Here is a 25,186-nt window from a genome sequence, read left to right as displayed (position 1 = left end):
AAAAGTGTATTCTTCTGAGATGCTGACAAATATATTTTGAACCTTTTGTGGTTTCAGTAGGAGCAATTTATGAAATTATGCTCTTGAATTGGATTTTAAATGCTTTAATCTTTTATTCATTATTTTAAGTAGCTCAATCATTTCTGATATGACTGCGATTTATATGGGACATAAATTTCAAATATAATCTTCTTTATAGCTTGATTACTGTAGGAATAGAATAATACATAGATTGTTACATTAGGCATATGTGATTTCTCCACTTTTATTTAAAAAGAAATCCAGTACCAGTGTCTTTTTGCAGTAAAATTGCCTTTTTATTTTTTAAGTATGATATTCTGTACTATGGATTATTTAAATGATTATGAGTTCAAGTGGCCTATAGCAGCAATAACTTAAGACTGCCTAAAAAAACCCATAGCATTTAAATTTTTTCTTTTTTTTTTTTTTTAAGTGAAGGTTAAAGTTACGGTACACTGCATACCTATCCTACACTACATTTCCTTCTGAAAACAATGATCAAAGAAACTGTAATTCTGAATACTAAAATATCTTTTTTTTAAAAAAAAATCTTATTCAATACATGTAAATATCTATGGGTAATTATATATGTAGTTTTACATTTGGAGGACAAATTATGTCAGTGAAGTTTTAATTTTTACAGAGAAAGGATGTCCTGAATCTTGTCACCCTAAAATCTTTGGACGTTAATTGTGAGCGCTTTGTTAGCTGGGTTTCGTGGCACTGTTAACACGCTGAATCACTGCTTCTCAAGAGCATTTCACAGGGAAGATGTACTTTAAATGTATTTTTAAAAATTTACGTTTACCTCAGTATTTGAAATAATGTAGCAGTTATAATTTGTTTGCTTTAAAAGAATTGTTTATTTTTTCCTGTGTACTTAGATTCACAGGTAATTCTGTTCACAACTGGATATGTATTTTAGTCAATAGCATTTTGAGAGGTTTACAATTATATATAAAAAATAGAATTTTTTAGCTTTCATTAGTTTTATGTAGGAATATTTGTAATGTTTTAATATTTTCATATTTGTTTGGAACATAATTGCAGTAATTAACATTATATGAGGCAAATATGATTTTTTCATCTCTTTTTTTCCAGTGTAGAAACTCAGAAAAAAGAAACAGCTGAAAATTTTGTTTGAAGAAGAAACTATTAGCAGAAAGTAGTAATTTTATTATTATTTCTTACTGAGTCTTGGAAATGTAAATTTTAAACGCAGAGTTTGACATCTCATTCCCTGGAGTTGTGCTTGTGTTTGTCTTTATTAATAATGCATGTATGCATGCATATACATGTATGCATATTTATGTATTTTTCAATGATCGATGCCTTTTTTAAAATAATAAATGCCCTTTATAACCTAAAAACTCTCCTTGCCTATTGATTGTTGTGTGTAACATCATAAAATCGGACAAGTTTTCAGAGCTTTAATATTTTAAAATCATAAAGCATTCAGAAAAATACTTGTTAACTGGAGTTTAGTTAGCCAGATAGTGATATATGGCCATTTATCTTCATGCTCTTGTGCTTGTAAAGGTCTGAACTATGTATTTGTAAATATTTGTAAATGTTTTACCAAGAAAGAAAGAAGGTTGGCGCTTCGGTATATACAGTGTGAGAAATCTCTTGACTGAAGTAGTATTTTTGCATCCTTACTACATATGGGCTGTAACTTTGTAAGGACAAAAACTGTTTTTATGTCCCATTTAATATTTTTTTTAATTTTTGAGAATCTTGTTTTATCTGTAGAATTTTAACATAAGATATAATAATTAGTGTTTTACTTTTTCAGTAATTTAGATTTTTTGATGAATAACATGATACTGAGAAATTATTCTTAATTGATCTGAACATTTCTGTTAATAGCATCTATCTTCAGTAAGTTTGTCTGGCTCTGAACACATCTTCATATATAGATAAGCCTCGGAAACTTTATTATTCAATCTAAATATATATTTTTGTAATGAACAGCTTGAATAAAAGTAAGGTAATCATTTCACTTGGAAAACATGAAGACATTAAGATGGTTTTATTAAACTATAACCTCAAGGCTATAGTTTACCAAATGAGGATTTGCTTGCTATTCAAGGGCAATCTCATTTTCACTGTAATTGTTTGGCCTGCTTGTATGAAGTGGCATTTAATCAGTATATTCCAAACCCAGAGCACTTGTTATAATAGACAACAGGCTGTATTGGCGGCAACTGATGACATTTGACTGTCCATCTTGAGATTACACCTGTTGCTTCATTTAATTTTTCTGCTTCTAGTGGGTGAGATTTGAGCATGTGTGTTCCAATGGCTCCTAATTAAAGTCTTTTTGTTGATACTCATATAACAACCATAAATAATTAGGTTAACAAACATCTAAAATTTTCACATTCTGAGTACCTGTGTTTTTCTGTATGTGCTAGAAAAGAGTCTTTCTCCTAGTGTTTTTAATAGCATTGCTTACTCTGTGGAACTTCATCTGCACCTTTTTTTCTAAGTTAGACTTGTGGCATATTTCCAATGTGTGATGCTTTGGGAGATTACCAGGAAGCTTGGTATCAAAATGAAACTTGAGCAGGCAGCCGTGAAATTCAGGCTTTTCTGAGCTTGAGAAAGGGAACTGAATTGTGTAAAATACTAGTCCCCAATTTTTCCTGGCCCATAGTAACAGCACAGAGTAAAAAACACTCTGTAGGCAATATCCTGCTTTCCTTTTTTTGGAAATCTGTATTTTAACTCTGTAATTTAATTTTGGCTAGGAGCAGTGGCAGAGGATCTTGCAGCAGGGTTTGATTTGCAAAGTGTGGATTAGGGACTGATAGTGTAGAGTATATAGTTAAAGTTGTTTGCTCAGTAGAAGAATTTGTGAAAGCAACCTTTTATCAGGTTTTGATGGAGTAGGGCACCTCATTAATGGGTTAATGCTTTCAGCAATGTGCTTATGTAAAGTTCCCTTATATAAAAGGAACTTTAAAATGAAGGGTTAGAGAATCGGAGAGTGGTTTGTGCTTACTCTGAATTTATACCATTATGGAAGAGTTTTAAGGCCTGGTAAATAATAATTAAACTTACTCAGTTGTTTTGTTGTTGTTGTTCCAGCCATTTGCTTTACAACACTTCATGCCCTGTACATGAAAAAGCAACCACCAAAAAAAAAAAAAAAGGGCAGAAAAAAAGCAGTGACTTGCCAAGGTCAAATGCAGCATCCATGCAGAGATGGCAGCAGAATTACTGTCTCTCGGTTCTGTTGTCATTGCGCTGTGGAGTTGTTATAGGCCAAAATCCTGGTGAGGGTTTGTTGGGTTTTCTTAGGTGGAATGCTGTCTCTTCTCCATATTAGGTCTATGTAAGAGTAAAAGATGAAGAGAAGAGACATCAGAGCTGCTTAGATTTTTGATTTGTATAACAAAAAGATATAGTGAGGAAGACCAAAAGTAACCATATTCCTATGTTTTTGTAATAGCGAAGAATACTAGAAAGATGCTTCTCCTACAGAAATTGAGACGCGAGCAATGGATAGGGTATGGATAGCGGATAAATGTGGTTCCCCTAAAAGGAAGTTTCACACATTGCTAATGTGCAGTGGCCTTTTCTTTGTATTCCTGAAAAAAACAATCTATAGATATTCGGGTTTTTAAATTCAAAATGTTTTGCTACTTTCCAATTCATGCAGCCAGCCCTGGCATCAGTAGTGAGTATAAGAATTCACAAGGGGAAAAAATGTTTTATGGAAGGACTAGTATTCTGCAGCATGTGGGTTTCTTTTCACGCTCTCTTAATTTTGTAGTAGATATGCACTGATGACTAGTAAAAAGCTTAATATTGTAATATCTTCCAGAAATGAGGGGGATATAGCAGAACTATTTTGGATGTGTCTTTTCTGGCCAAGTATTTTTCTGGCCAAACTTTTATTCTTCTACTGTTGAGTATTTCTTTGCCAGCGTTGAATCCTGGGGGGGTTTGTATTCCAAATTTTTCTTGACATTGTGAGGTTGGTCCTACTTTTTTTTTAATAGGCACTACAAATCTCTTGCTAATAAATCTCTTGCAGAGCAGCTAATAAATATTTGGGATCAAGTTGCTGCTTTGGAAGAGGCAAATTTGGCACACTGGGAAATACTTTCAGTTAGTACAGGTGATACTAACTCTGAATCCCAGTAACAATGTCAGAGTTGGTTCTTTGGAGATATCTTCATGAAAGTACTAAACTCAAAATATTCATTCCTTTGCTGCTAATTATGAAGATCAGTGTGTCTGTAAGTGTGATAGAAGAACAGATCATACAGAAACAGATAATAGGGAGCTTTCCAGATTTGAAGTAACTTCTATTAATAAAGGTCATGGCCAATCGGAAGGTTAAAGCATAGAAACTTACTATCTATTTTAGTTATTTAAATACAGGTGTTATCCACGTGCAGTTTTGGTAGTATTGTAGATAAAGTTCGTGTCTGCCAGGCTTCCATTTAGATAGTACCATAATACTGAGAACTGCATTAAAGTAAACATACAAACTTTCGTGTTTTTATTTGCAGCTCCCTGTTTTCTACAATAGTTAACAGGCAAAACAAATATGTTGTTATGAAATAATGTTTGAAATATCTGCTGAGAAGTTTTGCTCGCAATTAACCTGCTGAAATGATAAGTCATCCTTCCAATGGCAGTAAAGGAAGTGTGGCGCTCTCTCCCAGTCAATAAGGGCTGCAGGCTGCTAGCATATGCAGGACACTGCTGTTACAGCATCCCTTGAGCAGTAGGGGAGAATTGTGCTTCCTTCTGACTGGCTCCAGCATCTACATCTCACTTCTGTGACAGCACTAGATGAAAACTGACCTCAGGAGATGCCCCCAAGGTACATATTGAGGCCAAGATTGAAGCAAGTCCATAAATAAATGTAAATAAATATGTATATGTAAATAAAATACATATACATAAGAAGGAAACTCTTTGGGCATATCCAGTTGTTTTCCAGTGCTTCACCCAGATACATTTCTGGGCAAACTCTTTATTCTCTGTGCTTACAGTACTTGGAGAACAGTCAGGAAGAATGCCCTGAATCTTACCTGTTGCACCTTGTGGCTGCGTGGCACTTCGAGCTGGCAGTGGGCTAGTTAGACTTGCCAGTTTGCAGACTCATTAAGTTAATATTACATCAGCTCAGGTTTGAAGGTTTATCTTTTTCAGTTGGAATAATTCTTAAGAGTCTCCTTCCCACTCTGCCAAAAAGAGACCTATATTTGCCAGAAGTTATTAGACAGTAATGAGTTTTCTATGTATAGAGATAAGCGACTACTTACCAAGAGAAGTTTCCTGTATGCTTCTGTTATATAAAATTCAAGTTGTGGTTGCTGTTGCTTAAGGTACTTACTTAACATAGGTTGCACTGATTACTTGATACTTTCTCTATGGTCCTCATTTTTTTTCCTCCTAATGTCCTGATTTTAGGCTTCTTCCTCCAGTCATGAAGGTCTTGTCATGTTTGCTCTATGTTTGGTCCTTTTTTCTCCCTTAAAAGGAAGATACCTTCCTTCCTTGCACTCCCCGAATAGTTTTTCTAATATTTTCTCCTTTTCGTTTTGACATTAGTTGAAGAATGTTTATTTATAGACACTGCATAACATTGCTTTAATTCTAATTTAGGTCCAGTCAATACTGCTTCCTCTTGTATTTACAGCATATGAAATGGGTGTATCGTGTTCCTTGTTCTCCCCGGTTTTTGCAGCTGCTGCCTCTGTGGGGCTTACGAGGTCCATCATCTGCATTATCTGCAGAAGGGGAGGTTGCTGTTGCTCCTCAACCAACCTGCTAAGAGAACGGCTGCAAGTTACAAGTCAGACCCAAATCCTGATCCTTGTTTTTGGGACTTGGAACTTGATGTAATGAGTGGCTTTAATCTTGAGAGATGATGTTTTTACTGAGCACTGGGACTCTGCTTGTTTCCTAGCTGTGCTTATTGCCATATTTACGGAACATGTGAAGGCTATGGGGAAAAATTGGAGGAGGCAAGAACCCCTAATATCCTCTGTAACAAAAGATAAAACATTGACTCAGAGATGAAGAGAATTAAGCAGATGGGGGAAGCCTAAAAAGATCTGAAGTGTTAGCAGTAAGAAGACAGGAAGTGTGCTTGGGGTAGGGGTAGTGGAGGAAGAAGAAAGAGTGGAAGTTTGTTGTGTTTTGGAGGAGTTTCATTATTTCTTTTCACTAGCCTTCCCTCTTTTGAAGTGTCACATTCCTTTTCATGAGGGACAGATAAAATAGGGCTTTGAGTGAGTGCAGAGTTATTACTGCAATTTGTTGCTTGTGGCTTTGTAGGGAATATATTGAAAGCTGTGCAGAAACGGGACACTTCGTTCTTACTAATACAGTGCATTTCTAAAGCAACAGAAGTGGGAGAAAGGATTGTTTTGGAAGTGATGAAAGTAAACAAAGGAGAGCTTAGATCAGCTTCTGAAAGCTCAGCTCTGTAAATAAACCCTGCCAAAACTTGTGTGTGTGTATGCAGATAAACTTCAGGTTGTTTATTATACTGCTTTATGTTACACCACTTGCCTTATTATTTACTGTACAGAAAGTTAAAAGAGCATATATAACTTTCGGTATTAAATGGTAACTTCTCTTTTTGCCTGCTCCAGTAGTTGAATGCCAACATTAGATTTGCTTTTCATAATACTTTTGAGGACGTTATAGAAACGGCACGTGCTGGCTACTTTCAATGAAAACAGTAGTCTTTAATCTACATTAAAGTGTTTTGATTGAAATATTTCTTTCCTACATTTGTTCTGCTCCTCATAGAATGAATCTTTTTGTTTATTGATCTGGTATATACTTGCCATGAGCTTGTATGTTGTTGCTATATCACAAAAAAAACCCTATTTTAAAGGTTACCATCGAGACATTCCCATCATATGCAACAAGGGTGCCCTTTTTCTTTCAATACCGAGTCAACTGCCTCAGTTTACTCTCTGTGACTAAGCAGTTCATGTAACCTTTTGGCTAAAATAATGGCCCCTAGGTTTGGTGATTTAAAAATAAAAGTCCTGTGGATATCAGAATCAAATAAGAGACGCTACCAGCCAGCCTTGGGCAGCCAGTGGGCAGCTTTTCTTTCTGGATAAAAGAAAACTTGGCGAATTCAATCTTGCAACACTGGACCATAGTTGTAGAAACAGGAAGCAAGCATTTAAGTTTCATCCCAGTTCTTTATTGCTCCTTCTGTCTGTGGCTTCTTGCTTTTTTTCAGCTGGTTTCTTAATTTCAGTCTTGGAAGCCAAAAGTAACTTCATGCTGTTTTCCTAAGAATTGAGTCATTTATTGGCTTCTCCTTTGCCTAATATCTGTAATGGAATACACCAAACTTTCTTCAGCCTGAGGCTGTTTGTTGCATTGTCCACTTGCTTTTTGTGTTCCTGTCTCAGTCCTCTTGTTTCCTTCGTCTGCCTTTTCTAAAGTGTCTACAACTGGTTGTATCTGTTAGAAGCCTCTTCCCGAGGACTCTGAATTTATCACGCTCTCTATCTTGGCACCATGTCATTCCTGTAGGTAGACAGCATTTACCTGGAACTTAAACTGCTTACAGATGCTTTTCTGTTGGGTGACATTCAGGTGTGAAGCTCTTTTAATAGGGACCATAGCAGGCCTGAAAGGATGGACCGTGTCTGTTTTTATTACATAGACAGTTGGGGTAACTGGAGCTCTCAGGACCTCTCTGTATTCCCTGTGTGTTCTGAAGAGTGAGTGTATCTTAGATTGTCCCCAGGGGTACTTGACATGCTCAACAGATCTTCTTGTAAGGATACTGTTAAGAAGTGATGTAGGTGAGCAGCAATTGGGTGCCCATCACGGCATTGTCTACGTAGTTAAATGAACAGTTTGTTTCCTAAAGCATGTTGTGCTTTTAGTTGGCAAATTCTGGGAAAAGCTGGAAAATCCTTCCTTTGGGGCAGAACTTAAACTGTTCGAGCTGGGCCTGCAGTTTCCTTTGGAAGAATGTCTTATTCTCTTCTTAAAAATTAGGAACATCTGGCAGCAGCGCTGTTTTGCATATGGGGCCAAAGCAAAAGGAATCAGGACTTTCAAATGTAGAAGATTTGTTCTCTTATTTATTTAGATTTCCCTTTTGAAAAGCAAATATGTGACTAGAGGAACTTGGTTATCCTTTTTGTTTTGGTTACAGATTGTAGTTAATGAAACCTTGGAATTATTGTACCACAGATGACAACTGCCTTCTATATGTTTCTTCACTCAGCTATGGCATCTGAAGTAAATATCTGGGGCTTCTGAGCCAAGTGACATGTGGGCTGTTGAAGTGCCACTCCGAGAAGAAGCTGGCTTTGTTGTTTTGTTAGGGATGAGGGGACCCTTCAAGCCTGATGATACTGTTAATGTCACATTGCTCTGGCATTCTCCTATAGCCCTGTTCCATAGCAGGGCTCTCCCTGGTGTCTTGTCTGCACCACTGGTCTCCAAAACATGCGGCCTTCACTCTGTAAAGTGTGCTTGGACTGTGCCAGAGGACCCTTACTAATAGTAAGAAAATCAAATTTTGCTGCCTCACTGTTACAGTTTTCAGCTGCTTCTTTCACTTTTTAGTTACAACATGGAAACATTGAAGACTTTACAGCTTTTGTCATATGCATGTTCTTGTATTTAGTTGTAGGGAAGTGGGCCTTACGAGGGAGTTTCCAGTGTAAATGGAAAAAAAAAATACAAAACAGAAGTGAAAAATACCTCCGGCTTCCAAACCTGCCACTTGTATTTCACTTCTCCCACTACCCTGTTCATCATAGGAACAGTCTGCACTTCTTCCTCTGCACTTCCCAGCATTACTGTAATGTTCTCTGTTTAAAGAATCAGACACCTTTATAGATAATGTGGTAACTAGGCACAGAAATTATTACAACAACCTGTGAACCACTGAAGAAATAAGAAATTTAAATTACACAGTGTACTACTTCTCTAGTGTTTATCTCTGAATTGCCAGAATGTTTTATTAGGCTTTCTTCAGGCTACTAAACATAATTTGATACCTGTTTCAAGAGGTTTACAGTCATAAATAAAGTTAGTATAAATCCCATTTTTTTATTTAAAAATTGTTTAAGCCAGGGGCCCTAAAAGTGTGTGTAACTCTGCAGTTAAGTTGTGTTTTGGATTTTATAAGTTGTCATTAGAATTCTGGAGACCTTCTGCTTATCACCCAACCCTTGAACAAACTGCTTTTTACTTATACCTATGTTTCCTATCTATGTATCCTTTATGATGAGGAAAGTCTAGGGACAATAACATGAACACTTGCATCCCTACTGGACGAAGTATAACCTATAGTTTAGCAAAATGTATTCTGACTTTCCAGCCAAATGGCATATGCAAACTGATGTGCCAGCTGTCAGACAGTCTGTAATTTCCAAGTTCTGCTCATCTTTCTTCAGTCATGTCAGTATTGTGGAAATTTTCACAAAAATCGTTACAACTTGATCATCTTTGAAAATTCTTCTCTTCTTTTAAATTTGGGTGTTGATTTGTGGATTCCAAAATCATTGGAAGGAGGGAAAATCAGTTTTATACCATAAGCTTATTTTTTTAGTAAACTGCGGAGCAAAAAGAACAAAGGACACTTAGCTGTTAATAGACTAATCCTGCTGTCTGAACCATACCACATTGCCCGTGTTTTCTGGAATGTACAGGTTTCTTGGAAGAAGATGCTCTCTCTCAAAAAGGCTGAGTTATAAGCTCTAACTTCTGATGTAGATCATCCCCTGATTCTGACTGTTTTTTTTTTGTTGTTGTTTTTTCATTTATCTTGGTTGCACAGGCATCTGCATAATTTTAATTCATGAACTGGACATCCCCATGTGATTTTTTAACCCTTACCCATTTCATTTGTCCACAATTTTCCTGTTGATCTTGGAGAACTCAGTCTGCTCTGCTTGAAACAGTGGGAGGCACGGTTTGCAGAAAGGAAATCTCCTTATTGATGAGAGCAGTGCACCTACTACACCCTCAGTCCCTTGTCACCTATCATTTTTAAATGATCAGTCAAGAGGCAGTGACGGCTGCTAACTAAAATTCTTGCTTAAATTTGGTTAACTCTTCAAAACAGTTTTTAGAATTTACTTGCCCTTCTGGCTTGAATGTACTTGAAAGGGTGAGACAATGTTTAGAAAAGAGGTTGGGTTTGGAGTCTTCACAGCACTGCTTAGGCACGCTTATCATGCACTAAAATCCTTACACAAAAACTGGTGCCAGCACAAGCATTATGCTGGGAAACTGGTGTTGTAGCAGACATATGCTCAAGATCAAGCAGAACTGAAGCTCTGTTGAGTAAAATTTTCATTGAAAATGTTAATTCCTTAAAGACTTAATATATCTAGGTCTAGTAAAAATCTCAGCAGGAACATTCTTGTTTTCAAGTTGGCTTCGTAGTTTATAATGTACCTTATTAAGATGCAGGGAGAAGTTTTAACCGTAATTTGCATCTGTGTGGAGTTTAAACTTGACAAACCTGAAAAGCAAGCCTTCTTGAATTAAGTATGATTCACACGATTTCCATTTTAAAAAATGGACAATAATAACCGCTTTGCATTGTACTGCACAGAATCTTTTTCTTCAGAAAACTTCCCAATCAAAAACACTTTGGCACAAGAGGAACATATGTGACTGCATAAAAGAACTCTAATACTCTAGTACTAGAGGAAAGGATATTTGCCTGCTGACATCTCAGACACTAAATCTAACTTTTTCATGTGGTCATAAATACACTGTGGGGTAGGGTAAAAGTGTATTTTGGAGTGTGCGTTTAATTGTTTTGTTCAGAGATTGTTGACCCATTCACTATAACAGTTATTAAAAAATTGACTATTTGATGATAGACTTTTTAGGGCTTATTTTCCTTACAACTTGCATTTTTGTAAAAAATAAAGTTTTACAATTAAAAACAAAAATAAAAATAATGAAATAAACTTCTAGTATTGATTCTTTAAACATAAGTTCATTGTTATGTATCCCTTTTTTTCCTTTCACAAAATCTAGTGAGTTGTGCTTATTGAATGAGATTTTCAGTTTCTTTGTCTTTCCTATGGGAATACACTAAATTATTGTAGGAATACAGCTGACAAAGTAATGACTTTACCTGTGAATCAGTTTAACAAAGAAATCCCAAACTGTTAAATCTTTTACTTTTGTTTCATTAGAACCCATTTTTCTCCACTATAGAGAGACTCTTACCTAATTTTACTGTCCAGTCATGTGACCTTCAAGTTTTAAGAATACGCTACTTATTCAAAGTGCTCCCCAGCAGGGAGCTGTTAGCACAACTACAGTGAAGGAGGCTGATGACAAAAAAAGGCCGCCAAATCGTGTAGCTGTCCTAGAATGTGAAAAAGAGCTTTCTCGTTCTCCCCATTTCTTTCTTTCTTTTTTTTTTTTCTGGGATATGTGTTTATTGCTGTTGTTGTTATATCCATGGGAGGATGTATTCATAAGCTTAATTATGAAACAATATACTTCAGATCGATTAATTCTAGGATACTGACAGGTCATTTTGCAACTGTGCACAGTTAATGTTAGTGTAACCACATAATTCCCGGGTGATGCAATAATCCTTCCCTCCCCTGCCCCCCTTCCCCAAAATCTAGGAAAGTCTGCAATTCTGTAAAACAGGTTGTTGCCAAATACAGAGTTTTCAGAAAGTGTTCATAGGCTGTTCCCATCATTTTTTGTCTGCCAAAGAAACATTTTTTTTGAGAATTCAAAAAATACTCTGTGAATGAAACTCTATTTTTAATGAGTTGATAACTATTCTCTGCTAATTAAATACTGATGTCAGTTATGAATTGCTGTTTTACAAATGTAGAATCAGTGGGTGAAACACTGTTGCGTTGAAGTAAGCTTCTATGACCAGTAATTTTCTTCTAATGAGTAACAGGAGTTGCTTCTATTTTGCATTTAGGAGGATTACTGCTAGGGAAGTTGGAGGAGGAAAGGCAATGAAAGGCACATTACTACAGACTCTGTAGTAATACTGTACTTCAAAAAGAAAGGATCTAAAATATAAAAAGCGTCTTAACTGGCTGACTTGCAGGAGGAAAGGAGATGATTAGAAATCGTCCTCACTCCCTGTAGGTGTTGTGTAGAAGTGCAAAATACTGATGTAAAGATTTCTGTATGGACCTCTTAAAACTTTTACTTTGGTCTAAACTATTAAGAATCCTCTGCACTGTATATTCTATTTCTGTCAGAGCTTATAGTTCCTGAAATAAGATTGGCAGAGGAAATGTACAAATTCTGTTTTTTATTAAGTAGTGTAAAATACAGTAAAAAGTTTAAACTGAATCTGTGGAGCACTGCTACATACAGAATAATTGGGTTTGGATGGGCCTTCTGGAGATTATTCGGTCCAAACTCCCAGTTTGAGAAGGAACAGCCAGAGCAGGTTGCTCAGGCCCATGTCCAGTTGGTTTTGAATGTCTCAACGGCGATAGAGCCTCCACAACCTCTCTGGGCAAATGTTCTAGTGTTCAACCACTCTCACAAATAAGGGTGCTCACATGGAATTTCTTGTGTTTCCATTTATGTCCTTGTTCTGGAGACTGAACTGCTGGGCACCGTTGAAAAGAGTCTGACACCCTCCCATCAGACCTCTTTAAACATTGGTAACATCCCCCTGCCCCTCAAGCCTTCTCTTCAGACTAAAAAGTTTTTATATCTTCTGTGAACTGGCTGAGGGTACATTGGGCCCTGTCATCTAGGTCATTAATGAGGATGTCAAACGTATCATCCCCAGTGGGCAGCCCGTGGGGGAGCAGTAGTGACTGGACTCCAGCTGGACTTTGTGGGAGGTGTGTGGGACTCTGGTGTCTTAACCTGTCTGTCCCAGCCAGACTCCCCAGAGTAGCTTTGCCTGAACCTTGCAGGTGCTTGACTGCTTTGCTGTTGTTTTGGATCGAGTTCTGTCTGTCTGCACTTGGGGTGACAGTAACCAGATACCTATTGTGATAGGGAGCCTAATGACTATTCTAACCGAAACTTTGGCTGATGATGTTAGTCTGATAGTACAATCTCTTAATTATGGTTAGTGGTGCAAACAAACAAGTCACTTGCCCTGGAACATAAAGGTTAATTTTCTTCCCTAAATTTTAACAACTGATTCAAATCACTATAAAACTAAAATGTTATAGTGTGTGCCCATTTTTAACATTATAGGTAACACTCTTCTGTGCCCTATTTTCTAAACTCTTTTCTGTGAGAGATTGCAAACTTGCTGGAAGCAAGCTTAGCTTCCTCTTCTATGTAGCCTCTTTTGGCTCCTGGTAAAGGTGAGTTTGCTGACCTATGTTAGCAACTTTCTGCCACCAGACACACTGTGTTTCCTTCTCCTCTGCTTCTAGTGTGTCGTGTTGGACAGATCGGTGGCCTGAACTGGTTCCCTGAGAATCTCTGGAGCTGGTGCAGCAGAGGGGATAGGACTGGGACAGCTTTTGAGACAGCTTGGATGTGCTGCTTGCTTTTACAGTGATAGGAAGTGGTCCCTGTCGCAATGAAATGCGTATTTGCTTCTATGGTTAGTGAGGCTCAGCTGGCTTTTTGAAAACCTTCTTCCTCTGCAAGGTATTTACGGTGTTTTTTTACCACTTCCCTGCAAAGTCATTCACAATTTCTGCTTCCGTTACGTATTTTTGGCATTGCAGTGAGCCCTGGCAATTCTAAGAAATTCATGAACCTTCAGATTTTGTGATAAATATATATTTTTTAATTTGCTTTCTGTACAGAATATTAATGTGTACCTTCCAGTTAAGGTATTTATTCCAGAAGGTGTGTTTAAAGAGAGGAAACTGTTCTTCAAAAATTGCAGAGATTTGAACATTGAAGCAAAGCTGAGCAAAACCTCTGATACTAGAGTATAGAGGAGGTTCCTGTGTTCGTAGTTAAGTTGGCCTCATGTCTTTTCTGGTGTCTAATTTGTCAGGCAACAGAAGCAACAGTTAATGGGTTTATTAACTCTGGTCCCTCATGTATCTAGGAATTTCTTAGTTCAGAGTAAATCTTGCTGGCAATTACAGGCAGGTAAACCATAAAAAGCATTGCTTTGTAACTCATTATCTGTGTCCTTACCACATTTAGAACTTCAATTCCTTGAAAGACAGGGGAGGCTATTTGTTTTCTAAGGGTAGATTGGCAGTTCAGTTACAGTTTAAGCGTAGGGATATAGCATCTTTTTAAACTTATTAAATACTCGAATTCACTTTCATAACCATACACAGGTGATGTCTGAGCTAGAAATATGGTGCTTTGCGATCCAAGAGGAAATCTGCAGGGCTAGATGTAAAAGAGAAGTTCTAATAGTTGTATGCTGAGCAAAGTAGTTGCCATTGAAATCTGTAAATGTGGAACCTTACATTTTATAACCATGTTTCAGATTGTTTTGATGTTTTGAAGCGACTTACCATTATTTTAGTGGCTAATTTTGTGCACTAGGGGCATTCATTTTCACCTTTTCCTGACATTCTCTTTTGTTTTGAATGGATGGATGATAAACAGTGGATGGTAGATAGAAGTAACGAGCCTTACACTGCACATTCTCTCTGCAGTTGCAATAGCTGAGCCAAATTATATTGTGTTTTAGGGACTGAGATTCTGTTGGCATGCTGATTTTCAAGCTGATATCTCTTTCACGGCTAAGGTAAGTGTGTGGAAAATACACATTTTCCACAGAACATTTGAGCCAGCATTATAAGGGATTCAGTCAAAATTTCAAGGAATCTTAGTAAGCGGAATGATTCTTCGATAATGTTGCTTGAATTCCTCGCCATTCTACCTTTTTCATAGTGATCTTTGAGTGAAAGTTTCCAAGTTCTTTAGTATGTTTGGGATCTTTGGGCTGTTGTAGCTTCTTGCAGCGTACCTACTGCAGAAATTAAAAGCGAGGAAAATATCCCTACGTATGCTTTGAGGTCTTTTTTGTTGTTGTTCTTAAGTAAGCTGTCATTGCTGACTTTCTTTACTGACGTATTGTGGCAGATATGTGTGAATTTTGTTTGGATTAAAACTTTACACTTCATTTTGGACTGGACCTTTGATTTTTGGGAATCATGTAAAAGCATAGTGATTTCCTGCGTTTTTCCAAATGCAAGTTTGCTATTAGAAACAAGTGAACTTGATCACTCATAAAAGTTGTTTAAAAGTAAGCCTGTCTACTGATACAGTGCAAATTGTGTTTAAATTGCAGTTGTGTTTTATGGGGCTTGGAGAAGAGAGAGGGCAACAATGAAAGCAATGTGGGAGGATGAGAGCGGGTCAGAAGAGGCAGAGGGAGTTTCTCATTGAACCAGTGACTTCCAGTGAGAGGGTGTGACTAAATGAACCGGAGCTTTTCCTATTGTATTGGTGTCAGCATTATTTGATATAGTGCCAAGAGTGTACATAGTGCTGTGCAGTAGAAGCCTTGTTCCAAACAAGTAACATGTTTTCTGTTCTGGAGGACTTCCACTCTTCAAGTCTAGGATCATGCAGTACAAAGATGGGGTAGTGGTGCATGGTCAGTGGCATTCACCCTGGAGCAGGTGCGTTTTAAATACTCTTTTTTTTTTTTTCTTGAAGTGAGGGAATAGTTTGCGTGGCTGACTGAGGATATGTGCACATTGTGTGTAGATGGGGGGATTATAGTTTCTTTTAAAAAAAACAAGTTAACTTTTGAGTATGCCTTTAGCATTGCTTGCGTTTATCTAATTAGTCACTGTGCTGGGGAGCAAAGTCTTTATAGGAATGTGTATTACGACCACTAACCCTCGGATTAGGGCCCACGTGTTGCCAGCGGGCGAGAGCAAGAGCAAGCTGGTGACTCTGTGTGATTCTGGTGCGCGTTCACCCTGAATGATGAACCAGCCTGGGGCTTGAGGCCTCTGCAAAGTGTCGCTTTGCCAGCTTCATCAGCTCTTGAGGATTGGGCTTTTGAACACAGTTGCACCTGCAGGGAGCAAGGAGGGGAGAGCTGTCATTTGCTCAGCAGTTTCCATACCGCAGGTGTATGATGGCTATGGAAAGAGTAAGAGTCTCTGAAATGTACTATATCTTTGTGCTTTTAGCTATAGATGTATGTGACCATAAATCTAGATTTTATAACAAAAGAGAATGCTGAAGGTGCATGTCATACTATGAAGTAGTGGTTCTGCTTCTCCAGTTTCTTCTGCATCTCCCATGGAGTTGAATAATTGCTATATCTGTATTTTTTTGAGGAAATAGCAGAGACAACTTCTGTGGTTTTGCTAAGTAAAAGGAAATAGCAGAAGACCCTAAAATGTTTAGGATATGAGTAGTCTAAGAATTTAAAAACTTATTTTTCTCAGACATTACCCAAATAAAGCCACAGTGGTTGGGAAAATTCACAGCATAGGCCAGGTCGTTTTAGGCTACATGGTTTTAAATTCTGATAAACAGCACAGATCAGTGGAGGGCAAAGAGGAAAAATGGGAGAGTGGGGGGGGGTTAGCCTGAGAAAATGAATCTATCCAAAAGCTTATGGAGAATGTTTCACTTTATGGCAGTGGCTGAGAGAAATCTTTTCCTATCATCCAGCCTTTCTTCTGACAATATAATTTTGTTTATTCTGATTCTTCCTTGTTGGTTTGTCTTTCTAGTATGTGGGTTTTTTAGCACTGGATGTTTCTACTAGGACAGCTTTGTCCATTTCCCTCAATTATTTGACCTGTGGATTTTGAACTCAAATTTATCTTGGAGAAGATAACATTTTCTTTCTGACAATCTTTCTGTTTTTAGCCCTTGGTAATGTCTGCTTATTCAATACCTTCATCCTTGGAAAAGATAAGTGTGAAATGTTTTATCTGTGCATGGGGGCATGAATAATATTAGCTAGTTGTGTTTATTTGTGTCTTCACTGACTTCAGGTATCCAGTTGCACCTGTCTTTTGCATTCATCTCTTTATAAACATCCTGCAGGATTTTTTTAATTGTTTGTGCTAAACCTGCAGAACATCACTTTGAGTTGATCATTTTTACCCTTGGTGAATGAACAATGCCCTATTTTGAGCTTCATTGAAAAATAAAGGAAATCAGTGTAGGATAAAATGAATAAATCAAATGCTTCAGTTATCCCCAACAGTGAACAAATATTAAAAGTGATGTGAATGAACAGCTGTATTTACTGTGCATTTCATAGAGCGATTGTGGTAGAAACTACTGGATGATATTTTGTGGTCTTTTTTGTGTGCCAGATCATGCAGGATCATAAGTGGTCATTTTTTTAATGCATAGGAATTCTCTTTGCATATGTGAAACCAACACATGGGCTAATGCTTCCTAGTGATGGATGATCTTGTCTCTTGGGAGTTATTTTCTAAAATGTTTGTGAGAGACTGTGGTTGGGTGAGGGAAGTGCACAGAAATGCTGTCAGTATTTGCATCTTTTCCTCGCAGGAAAATGTATTTGCATTAAGAGAAAATCTGTGTTGTAAAACCTGCATCTGCTGCTTTTGCTTTACTGTGGCTGTAACTTTTGTCATTCTAAACGCAGATACTTGCAAAAACCAAAGAGCACTCAGCCTTATCATTGCGTGCGTCGTAGCATACATATGGTCAGCTTGTATAGTACGTTTGAAAGAAATGGAAGGTTAAGGCATAACCCCCAGGGTATGTCCTGTACACGCACACTGCTATGTATCTGGGCCTTGATAATTTGAAATGTGTTTAAAATCTATGAGTATGAACGAACTTTCTTCAGTTTGGCTTCAATACCTCAGTTATTTGTTTGTAATAGGTAACCGGAAGCTGGAAACAGAGGATAAAGAGGATTAAAAAGAAAAGACAAAGAAAATAGGGCCCAGTGTGGTGTTTGAGACCTCTTTCCCTCTGCTTTTCTTCAAGTGGTATTGCAGTTAACTGCTGAAATCAGTAATTTCATATTAATTCTCTATACAAGCTTTAAATGCAAAGCTGACTAAAAAACCCAGCATTTCACTTTTTGGTCTTCTGTGATAACCTCAGTAAGCTAAGGAAATACATAAATAGCTTTGAAAAGTAAATGTTACTGGTGAGCTTGTCATGCACAGCTGTCCATACCGATTTACGGTAACTAGCCCCGTAAAAACTTCAAATGATTCTCCAAAAAGTACTTGGATTTATTTTGCTGGAAGTCGTAGGCCCTGTTACAACTAGGGTCTTTTTGTGCTAAAGGCTCAATGCACTTTTCAAAGACTCTGCCTTTCCAAAAGTTGTTGACTTCAAGTTGAGCTATTTTGCTATGCAGTAACTTCTGGGATATGGAAAAATGTTAGGCCCTCGCTAGGTCAGTCAAAAGCAGTAACAGTTTTGGAGATTCTGTTTGAAATGACTTGACAGTTTGATATTTGTGGGCGAGACTACCAATGGAGCACATGGACGGTCCTTTTGAAAATCTGGCGCTTGCTTCTCATGCAGAAAGCTTGTGTTTTTCCTGTAGTTTTCTCACTTGTGTAAAAGCAAAAAGGAAAGAATAGGAGATGATTAAGATCTCATCATTAAAAGTGACTGTTTTGCTTTGCCGCAGACTTTTTGTTGCATCATCTCCCACACTGTTCTTCAGAGGCCTGTTCTTCTTACCAAGCAAGCCCAAAGTTGCCGCTCAAATAAGTCTTCTCATTCCCAGTTCTCTGTCTTCCCTAATATAACCCCTCACATGTTGGCATTGCCCACGTACTCTAATTCCTCTCCTCACCTTTATTTGAATGTTTTGGAAAAATTTTTAAGGCTTCTGAGCTGGGTAAAAAAGGGTGAATGGACTTTCTCAGGGATTGCAGAAGAGACTCTTGGCTTGAGGCCAATACTAGAAAAATTGGAAGTTCATACTCGAGTCATGGGGATGCTAGAGCAGTTTGGAGTGACTCCAGATTTCCAGGAGAATTTCAGGAATGGTACGGTGTGAATGTGCCTATATATGTGTTTATATATATTCCTTGCAAATTGCAAAGCTTGTCTTGGCTGAATTTTTTTCTTTCCAAAGCTGACTTGAGGTGCAACTCTGTCAAAGAAAGTTTTAGCCCAGACTGTTAAGTTCAGCAGCAGAAGGCAATACTGTGTGAAGAAGTTAAGCACTTCTGTAAGTGATGTATAATAACTGATATTTGATTTGTGCTTGTGCTCCTGTGTAGATGCTGCAAAGAAGCAGCGGAAATTCACGCTCCTGCAGCAGCGCAGTGGGTAATGCATCTGAACTCAGCATTTCAAAAAGACCTGGAATTAGATGTTTTCTGAAAATATTTGCAATTTAACTTTTATCTTGTGCTATTTTTTTAAATAACCCACAAACATTAAAAGGTTTAGCAAAACTTGTCAAATACAATTAGATACAACAGCAATCCCTTATAGTTGGACTAATGCTTACACTCAGATTTGCAGTGTGGTGTTTTGGGGAAATACAAAAACTCTGTTTGTCTGAACTTTGTGAACTGAAGCAGCAGTTTGCTGGTATGTCCAGCAGTCCATTATGGCACACCTGAAACAGTGTTTAATCTTAGATAACACATTAAAGAAAGAGGATGGGAAATGGTGAAGAATATTCAAATAAAATTTTAGAAGTGGACTTATAAAGAGGAATTGAAATTATATATTTAGCTTGTTTAATAACCTCTGTAGGAATACAACTGTGATACATGTTTTGTTTTCCATTCCTCCCCCTCCCCACTTCTCTCTCTCTTTTTTTTTTTAATCTGTAAATCTGCATACGTTCCAGATGCAAATAAAGAGTGGGGAAAAAAAAACTGAATATAAAAGAAAATTCCACAAAAAGCTACTCAAGGAAAATATTGCAGGCTCTCAGCTCTGAGGGGTAACCTTGAAATGTCTGAACTGGCTCATTCATCAATGTGCCAGTTAAATACAGAAGTTTGCACAATCTGTGATTGTGGATGTTTCAATGTCATTTAGTACAAAACTGTAGATAATGTGCTTGCACTCTAACAAGTTTGACGTCACAAAAACTAAATAGCCTTATGTGATCAGAAAAAATGTGTTTTTTCCACTGATAGTTTCTGTTCATCAGTTTGCAGTGTCAATACAGGTATCTACAGCAAATTGAAAATGTACAAATGGGATACACCAAATGAACTGACAAAGAGAATACATGTAAATTCTTTATTTTCACATCAGGTTAGTGTATCTTGATTTCAGCAGTAATTACGACCTCCAGGAGATTCACCTTCTCCATCCCATTAATGATTATTGCAGGCCTTTGCATCCACTTATCCCTCTCTCACATGTGAAAGGCTAAAGGGTCTTAGCCTATTGCTTATGAAAACTATTGATTATTCTTATGTATTTTCTTGGTCTCCTCCTTTCTTATTCCTTTCCATCTCTGCTTAAGTGAGAGATATGTACAGAATTGTTCTTAATTCATGAATTTTGACTTCTTTCACTGTTATGGGCTGTGAAAAAGTGAGTTTTTTTCCTTCTGTCTGTCTAAAAATTCTTTGCCTGTCAACCTTATCCATGCATGTATTGGTCACTTATTCTTTACGATACATGATATTCCTTTAGAAAAGGAAGTAACTTCCTAAAGTGTTGTTATCACTGCCAAAATTTCTGCTGATGTAAGTGCCTTGTAAGTCAAAACCTAGAGGTCTTGCTTCTGAGGAGCATTTATGGGATCCTGGTAAAGATATTTGAGTTGGTGGGAGAATGTGCTGTTTGTTGAGACCAAAGAACAGGATACTCAACCAGGAGTCATCAGTTCAGATGAGACTATTGGGGCAAAATTAGCTGAATTGAATAGATAGGATCAAAAACAAGGCTTTGAGTCAATTTGAGGCTTTTTTTTTTCATAAATTTCCTCCTTTTCTACTCTACCTTACATGTTTTTTTTTAAGGAATAATTAAAGATCTGTCAAATCCAGCTGTGGCATCGCTTCTTCAGAAAGTATTTAGGAGTAGCAATTATACATATTTCTAAACTGATGACAGGGAAATTGTTGATGTTATTTCGGATGGAGGAGGAAAGATGTCGTGTGCTTCTTAAAAGTGCTACACAAAGAGTCAGATGGAGGATTCAATTTCTGTCCTGAACCTGCAGTGAAACCCTGTGCATCCCCAGGGTCACTTGATGCTTTAGCTCTGCATCTGCAGAGTGGAGGCATGAGTACTTTTTGGGATTTGTCTAAAGAAAAAGATGTAAAATTGTGTCGTTGTGTTGTGCATCTTCTGGCATACTGGTGTCCTCATCTTGCATTGGCTCTGTAGGCCACTACAAGCAAGTGTAGTGTGTGTGTAAGACCTCCTTTGCTGCAAATATAAGTGCCTCTTTTTAACTGTTATTTTTTTCTTTATGAACTAAGCTGTGCAATGGGATTGGAAGGAGAGCTGAATCCCCTGCTGCACACAATCCTTGCTGTGCAGGGGAGAGCCGTGGCTAAACCTGCTGAGCACATCCTGGAGATGTAGGCGCTCGAAGCAGGAGGATTCTGGGCTCTGGCCCTGCTCTTCATCGTGGCTGTCCGTGTGTAACTGGTGGCACTTCCACACCACACCGTGGTTTGAGCTTCTGAGTCCTGTTCTGAGTATAGCAGCATATGCACAACATAGTATATAGTATAAGCAGCATATAGTATAAGCATATAGCATATAGCATATAGTATAAGCATATATATATATATATAGTATAAGCATATATATATATAGCATATAGCATATAGCATATAGTATAAGCAGCATATGCACAACAACAAGTTAACGTCGAAATGAAATAGGTGATCAGTAGGCTTTGGAATTCTAAATACATACAAATCTTCCAACAAGCATTTTTATTTCATTTAAACTTAAAATATGGTATTTTGCATGGTTTCTGATATACAAAGGCCAAACAAATGGGCAATATACCAACACCAACAAAGGGAAACGTGAAGGAGGCTTAAGACTTGTAGTAAAAATACATTTTAATTTCATTATTGTCCTACAGATTATTTGTTTAATCCCTCTTGATAGATGAGATCATAGAAGACAAGTTTCTTAAATCTTAAACTTAAATTTTGCTGAATGCTCTTGCATTACCAGGAGAGTGCTGTTGTGCATAGCTGCGTAAATGGCATGAACTCTCTGTTAACTTTGTACCTTTCTAGAAGTACTGAAATGATGTTGGAATGTACCAAATAATTGGGCAAACGCTTGCTGTAGTGTTCAGGATGGATCCACGGCATAAATAGGGGAATTTCCTGCATCAGCTTTTAGTTATCCCCTGCTCCTTCCAGGGATCTTCCATCTCTCTTGTAGGGATATATTAGAGGGGGGTTTATTTCACTATCCGGGAAGCATAAAGGGAAAGAGCAGCTTCTCAAAAGAGCTGGGCAAGTCCTGCACATGGTTACGAACGCTCTCAGCACATGCACTGGCTCTTGTGCCCCGGTTCATTTTTAGGCAGAAAGGACCTGCTAGGTGCTTGTCCATTGCTTGTAAACCATTTTGGTTTAATCTCTGCGGGGCTGTCTTGGTTGTGAAATGTTTCTGTCCTGTGTGTTCGTTGGCTTACGAGAGCTGGTGCTTTTATGGAAAGTTGTAGTGTAAAGGGGGTATTCTCTCAAGGTCAGTGTTCAAGGACTGGGGAAAACTGAAAATGCTTTATGGGTAAATAGCACTGAATGTAGAGCAGGATATATTTAGATCATGCTTGGCTGTGTTTCATAGGAGATACTTTTTTCTTGTATGTCTGTACCAGCATGTATGAAATATGTTGTCATCCTTTCTGTAAGAAATCACTGAGGAGAAACCGATTTCTGAGAATTTGTCCTGAAGGGAAGTGTTCACTGTGTTTTGCCAACTCGGAATCAATCTTATGTTGATAATAACTGGTTTTAGCTGTAATATCTGAACTTTCCAAAAGCAATTTCTTAGAGAAACTAAATGCAGCTCTAGCTAAAAGTATAATAAAAACAAAGAATGAGTTGGTAAGGACATTTTTTGTTGTCTTATAAGTTTGAAAGAAATGGAAGATGGAATTAACATTAAAATAACTTACATAAATGAAATACTTGTTTTTTTTTTTTTTTTGTAGATGTTTAGGAATGAAAGTTATGTTATGTTTTGAGTAAAAAATGCCTCTGCTATTATGGGAAAATGTTGTTGCAAGGAGGTGGTTGGTATTTTAATAGTATATTATTTAGGAAATTGCGAAGAAAATATACCATTTTATAATGCATGTTCAGCAATTGTAGAATTGGGATTATATTTCACTGTAAAACTCTGACTAAATGTTTTTCTTTCAAATTAGCATCTTTTCTTTTTTTCAGGAAATTTGGAGAGCGACCTCAACCTAAGCGGCTCACTAGGTAAGCATTAAAGTATTTTGATTTTTATCAATTTTAAAGACCTACCCTTTTTGTCTACAAAAGCATTCCAAAGATAGATAACAAATTAGGGACTGCTAATCCTAGGCTTCTAAATTTTCAAAAGTACAATTTTTGTAAGCAATCAGCAAGAAGTAGAACTCTGAACAGTAAGTGACTTACTTGCTTTTAATATGCATTTCAAAATGCCTGGTTTGAAATTGTATTTATGTCATGTATCTGTTGTTGTGAATTATTCAAGAGAGTGTGAATCTGGTTAGGTTTAAATCCCTGGAGGTGAGTCAGATTTATTTTCCTGGGCAAAAGTGACTTGTGAAGTCATGTAAAATAGCATTCCTTACTAGCAAATTTCAGCTGTTTTGTTAGTGCTCTCATGCAGCAGTTAAGAGCAAAATTAACATGGTGCTGTCAAAGAATGATCTTAATTAGATTTTGATGAAGTCTAAACCGTCAGGGGTAATGTCAAATAGTACGATTAAGGGATTCCACCCTGAAGAGTGTGTAGGAGGAGTGTAGAGAGTGGGTCTGAATTGTTCCTGTATCATCTCGCAAGGGTTTATAATAAATGCTATTAAGTAGTTGACTTTTTCAAATTGTTGTGACACCTTCAGCACAAATAGCTATTGTTTTATATCATAGGCTGTGTGCTGATGATAAGCAACTATTGAGTTTAAATCCTGTTTGTTGGAAGTACGTAAAATCTGCAATCTCTTTTTTACACTCCTGTATGGCAATAAGATGGTATAAAAACACAGACCCTGGTTGCTGCTCTGGCCTTCTTGTCTTCTAAATGCAGTTGTGATCCTTCATCAGCAAAAAAGCATCTGTTTGTGGCAGGGTGTTTGTCTCGATGCATTTCTGGCGCAGTATGACACTAGCATTTCAGTGTGATCTATACTGACTTACAAGTGATTAAGTGAACATACTGCTTTCCCATGAACTTGCTTATTTTCTGGGATATTTCAATAAATTAAGCTTTAAGTCATGGGCTTTTTTGCTTTTTGAGCAGTAGCACCTGTTAATATCACCCTCAAGTTGCTAATTTGCAATCTCTGATTTAAAGGCAACAGCAACGAAATTCAAGATTATTTAGTAAAATCTTGTCATGAACAATTCTGTGTGTCTAATAAAATGTTTATCATGCCAGCTCTGGAAAACTTGCTCATGTGTGTTTTCCCAAGAAAATGCTAAAACTTCCGTTGTTGCTGTTGTCCTTTGAACAAATTTGTGAATAGTTTTATTTTTCCGTCGTACTTGTTTTTAACATAAAATATAAATTATAATAGTACTATTTGTGAAAAAACAGTGGGGGCGGCTGGCTGGGGGAGGCAGAGTCTTAGATTCTCCCAAGAGCTTGAATTGGGCGAGTCTGCTGTAGCAACAGAGCTGGAGAAAAGACCAAAATTCTTTGCGATATATTAGCTAGCACCACAGTAGTATTATAGGTGGAGGGGCTGATGGGTTTGGGTTAGTTTTTCTTTATTTGCTTTTAATGTTAGTCAGATTGGGAAAAGCATTTAATAAACAGATATTAATAGAGTATTTCAAGTTATGAACTTGGATATAAAAAGTTTTAAACCTAGTTAAAAGCAGTTAATACATGCCATAATGAAATGCACTGTAATGATTTCAGAGTGAATTGTGTTTAGATTTTGTGATTTAAAATGTATTCTTAAGTAAAGACACTGAAGAAAGCATGTATATGCACTCTGAGACAGTTCTTACCTCTGTACTTTCATGCTTATACATGTCACCAATTACAACCAAGTGTAAATATCCTGAGTTAAGCCAAATTTGAAACAGCATTTTGGGTCTTCTTCCTCTGCTGTTCTATCCTGCTTATTTGTCCTCCTATGTAG

General features: G+C 37.3%; 1 protein-coding gene across 3 annotated transcripts in view; it reads left to right on the top strand.

The window, feature by feature from the left end:
• RBPJ (recombination signal binding protein for immunoglobulin kappa J region) overlaps nt 1-25,186 on the top strand; it is a 116,468-nt gene that overhangs the window by 70,814 nt on the left and 20,468 nt on the right. For all 3 annotated transcript variants that reach the window (XM_088539933.1, XM_088539935.1, XM_088539934.1), the window contains exon 2: nt 23,271-23,309. In XM_088539933.1, the coding sequence (XP_088396059.1) occupies nt 23,271-23,309 (39 nt within the window). The remainder of the gene's footprint in view (nt 1-23,270; nt 23,310-25,186) is intronic.

This window comes from Tinamus guttatus, unplaced genomic scaffold, assembly GCF_059628265.1.
Source record: "Tinamus guttatus ecotype Peru unplaced genomic scaffold, ASM5962826v1 Tinamus_guttatus_pri_ptg000052l, whole genome shotgun sequence".
In the NCBI taxonomy this organism is placed as follows: domain Eukaryota; kingdom Metazoa; phylum Chordata; class Aves; order Tinamiformes; family Tinamidae; genus Tinamus; species Tinamus guttatus.
The sequence above is the reverse complement of the archived record's forward strand: the minus strand, read 5'-3'. Positions and strand labels throughout refer to the sequence as shown.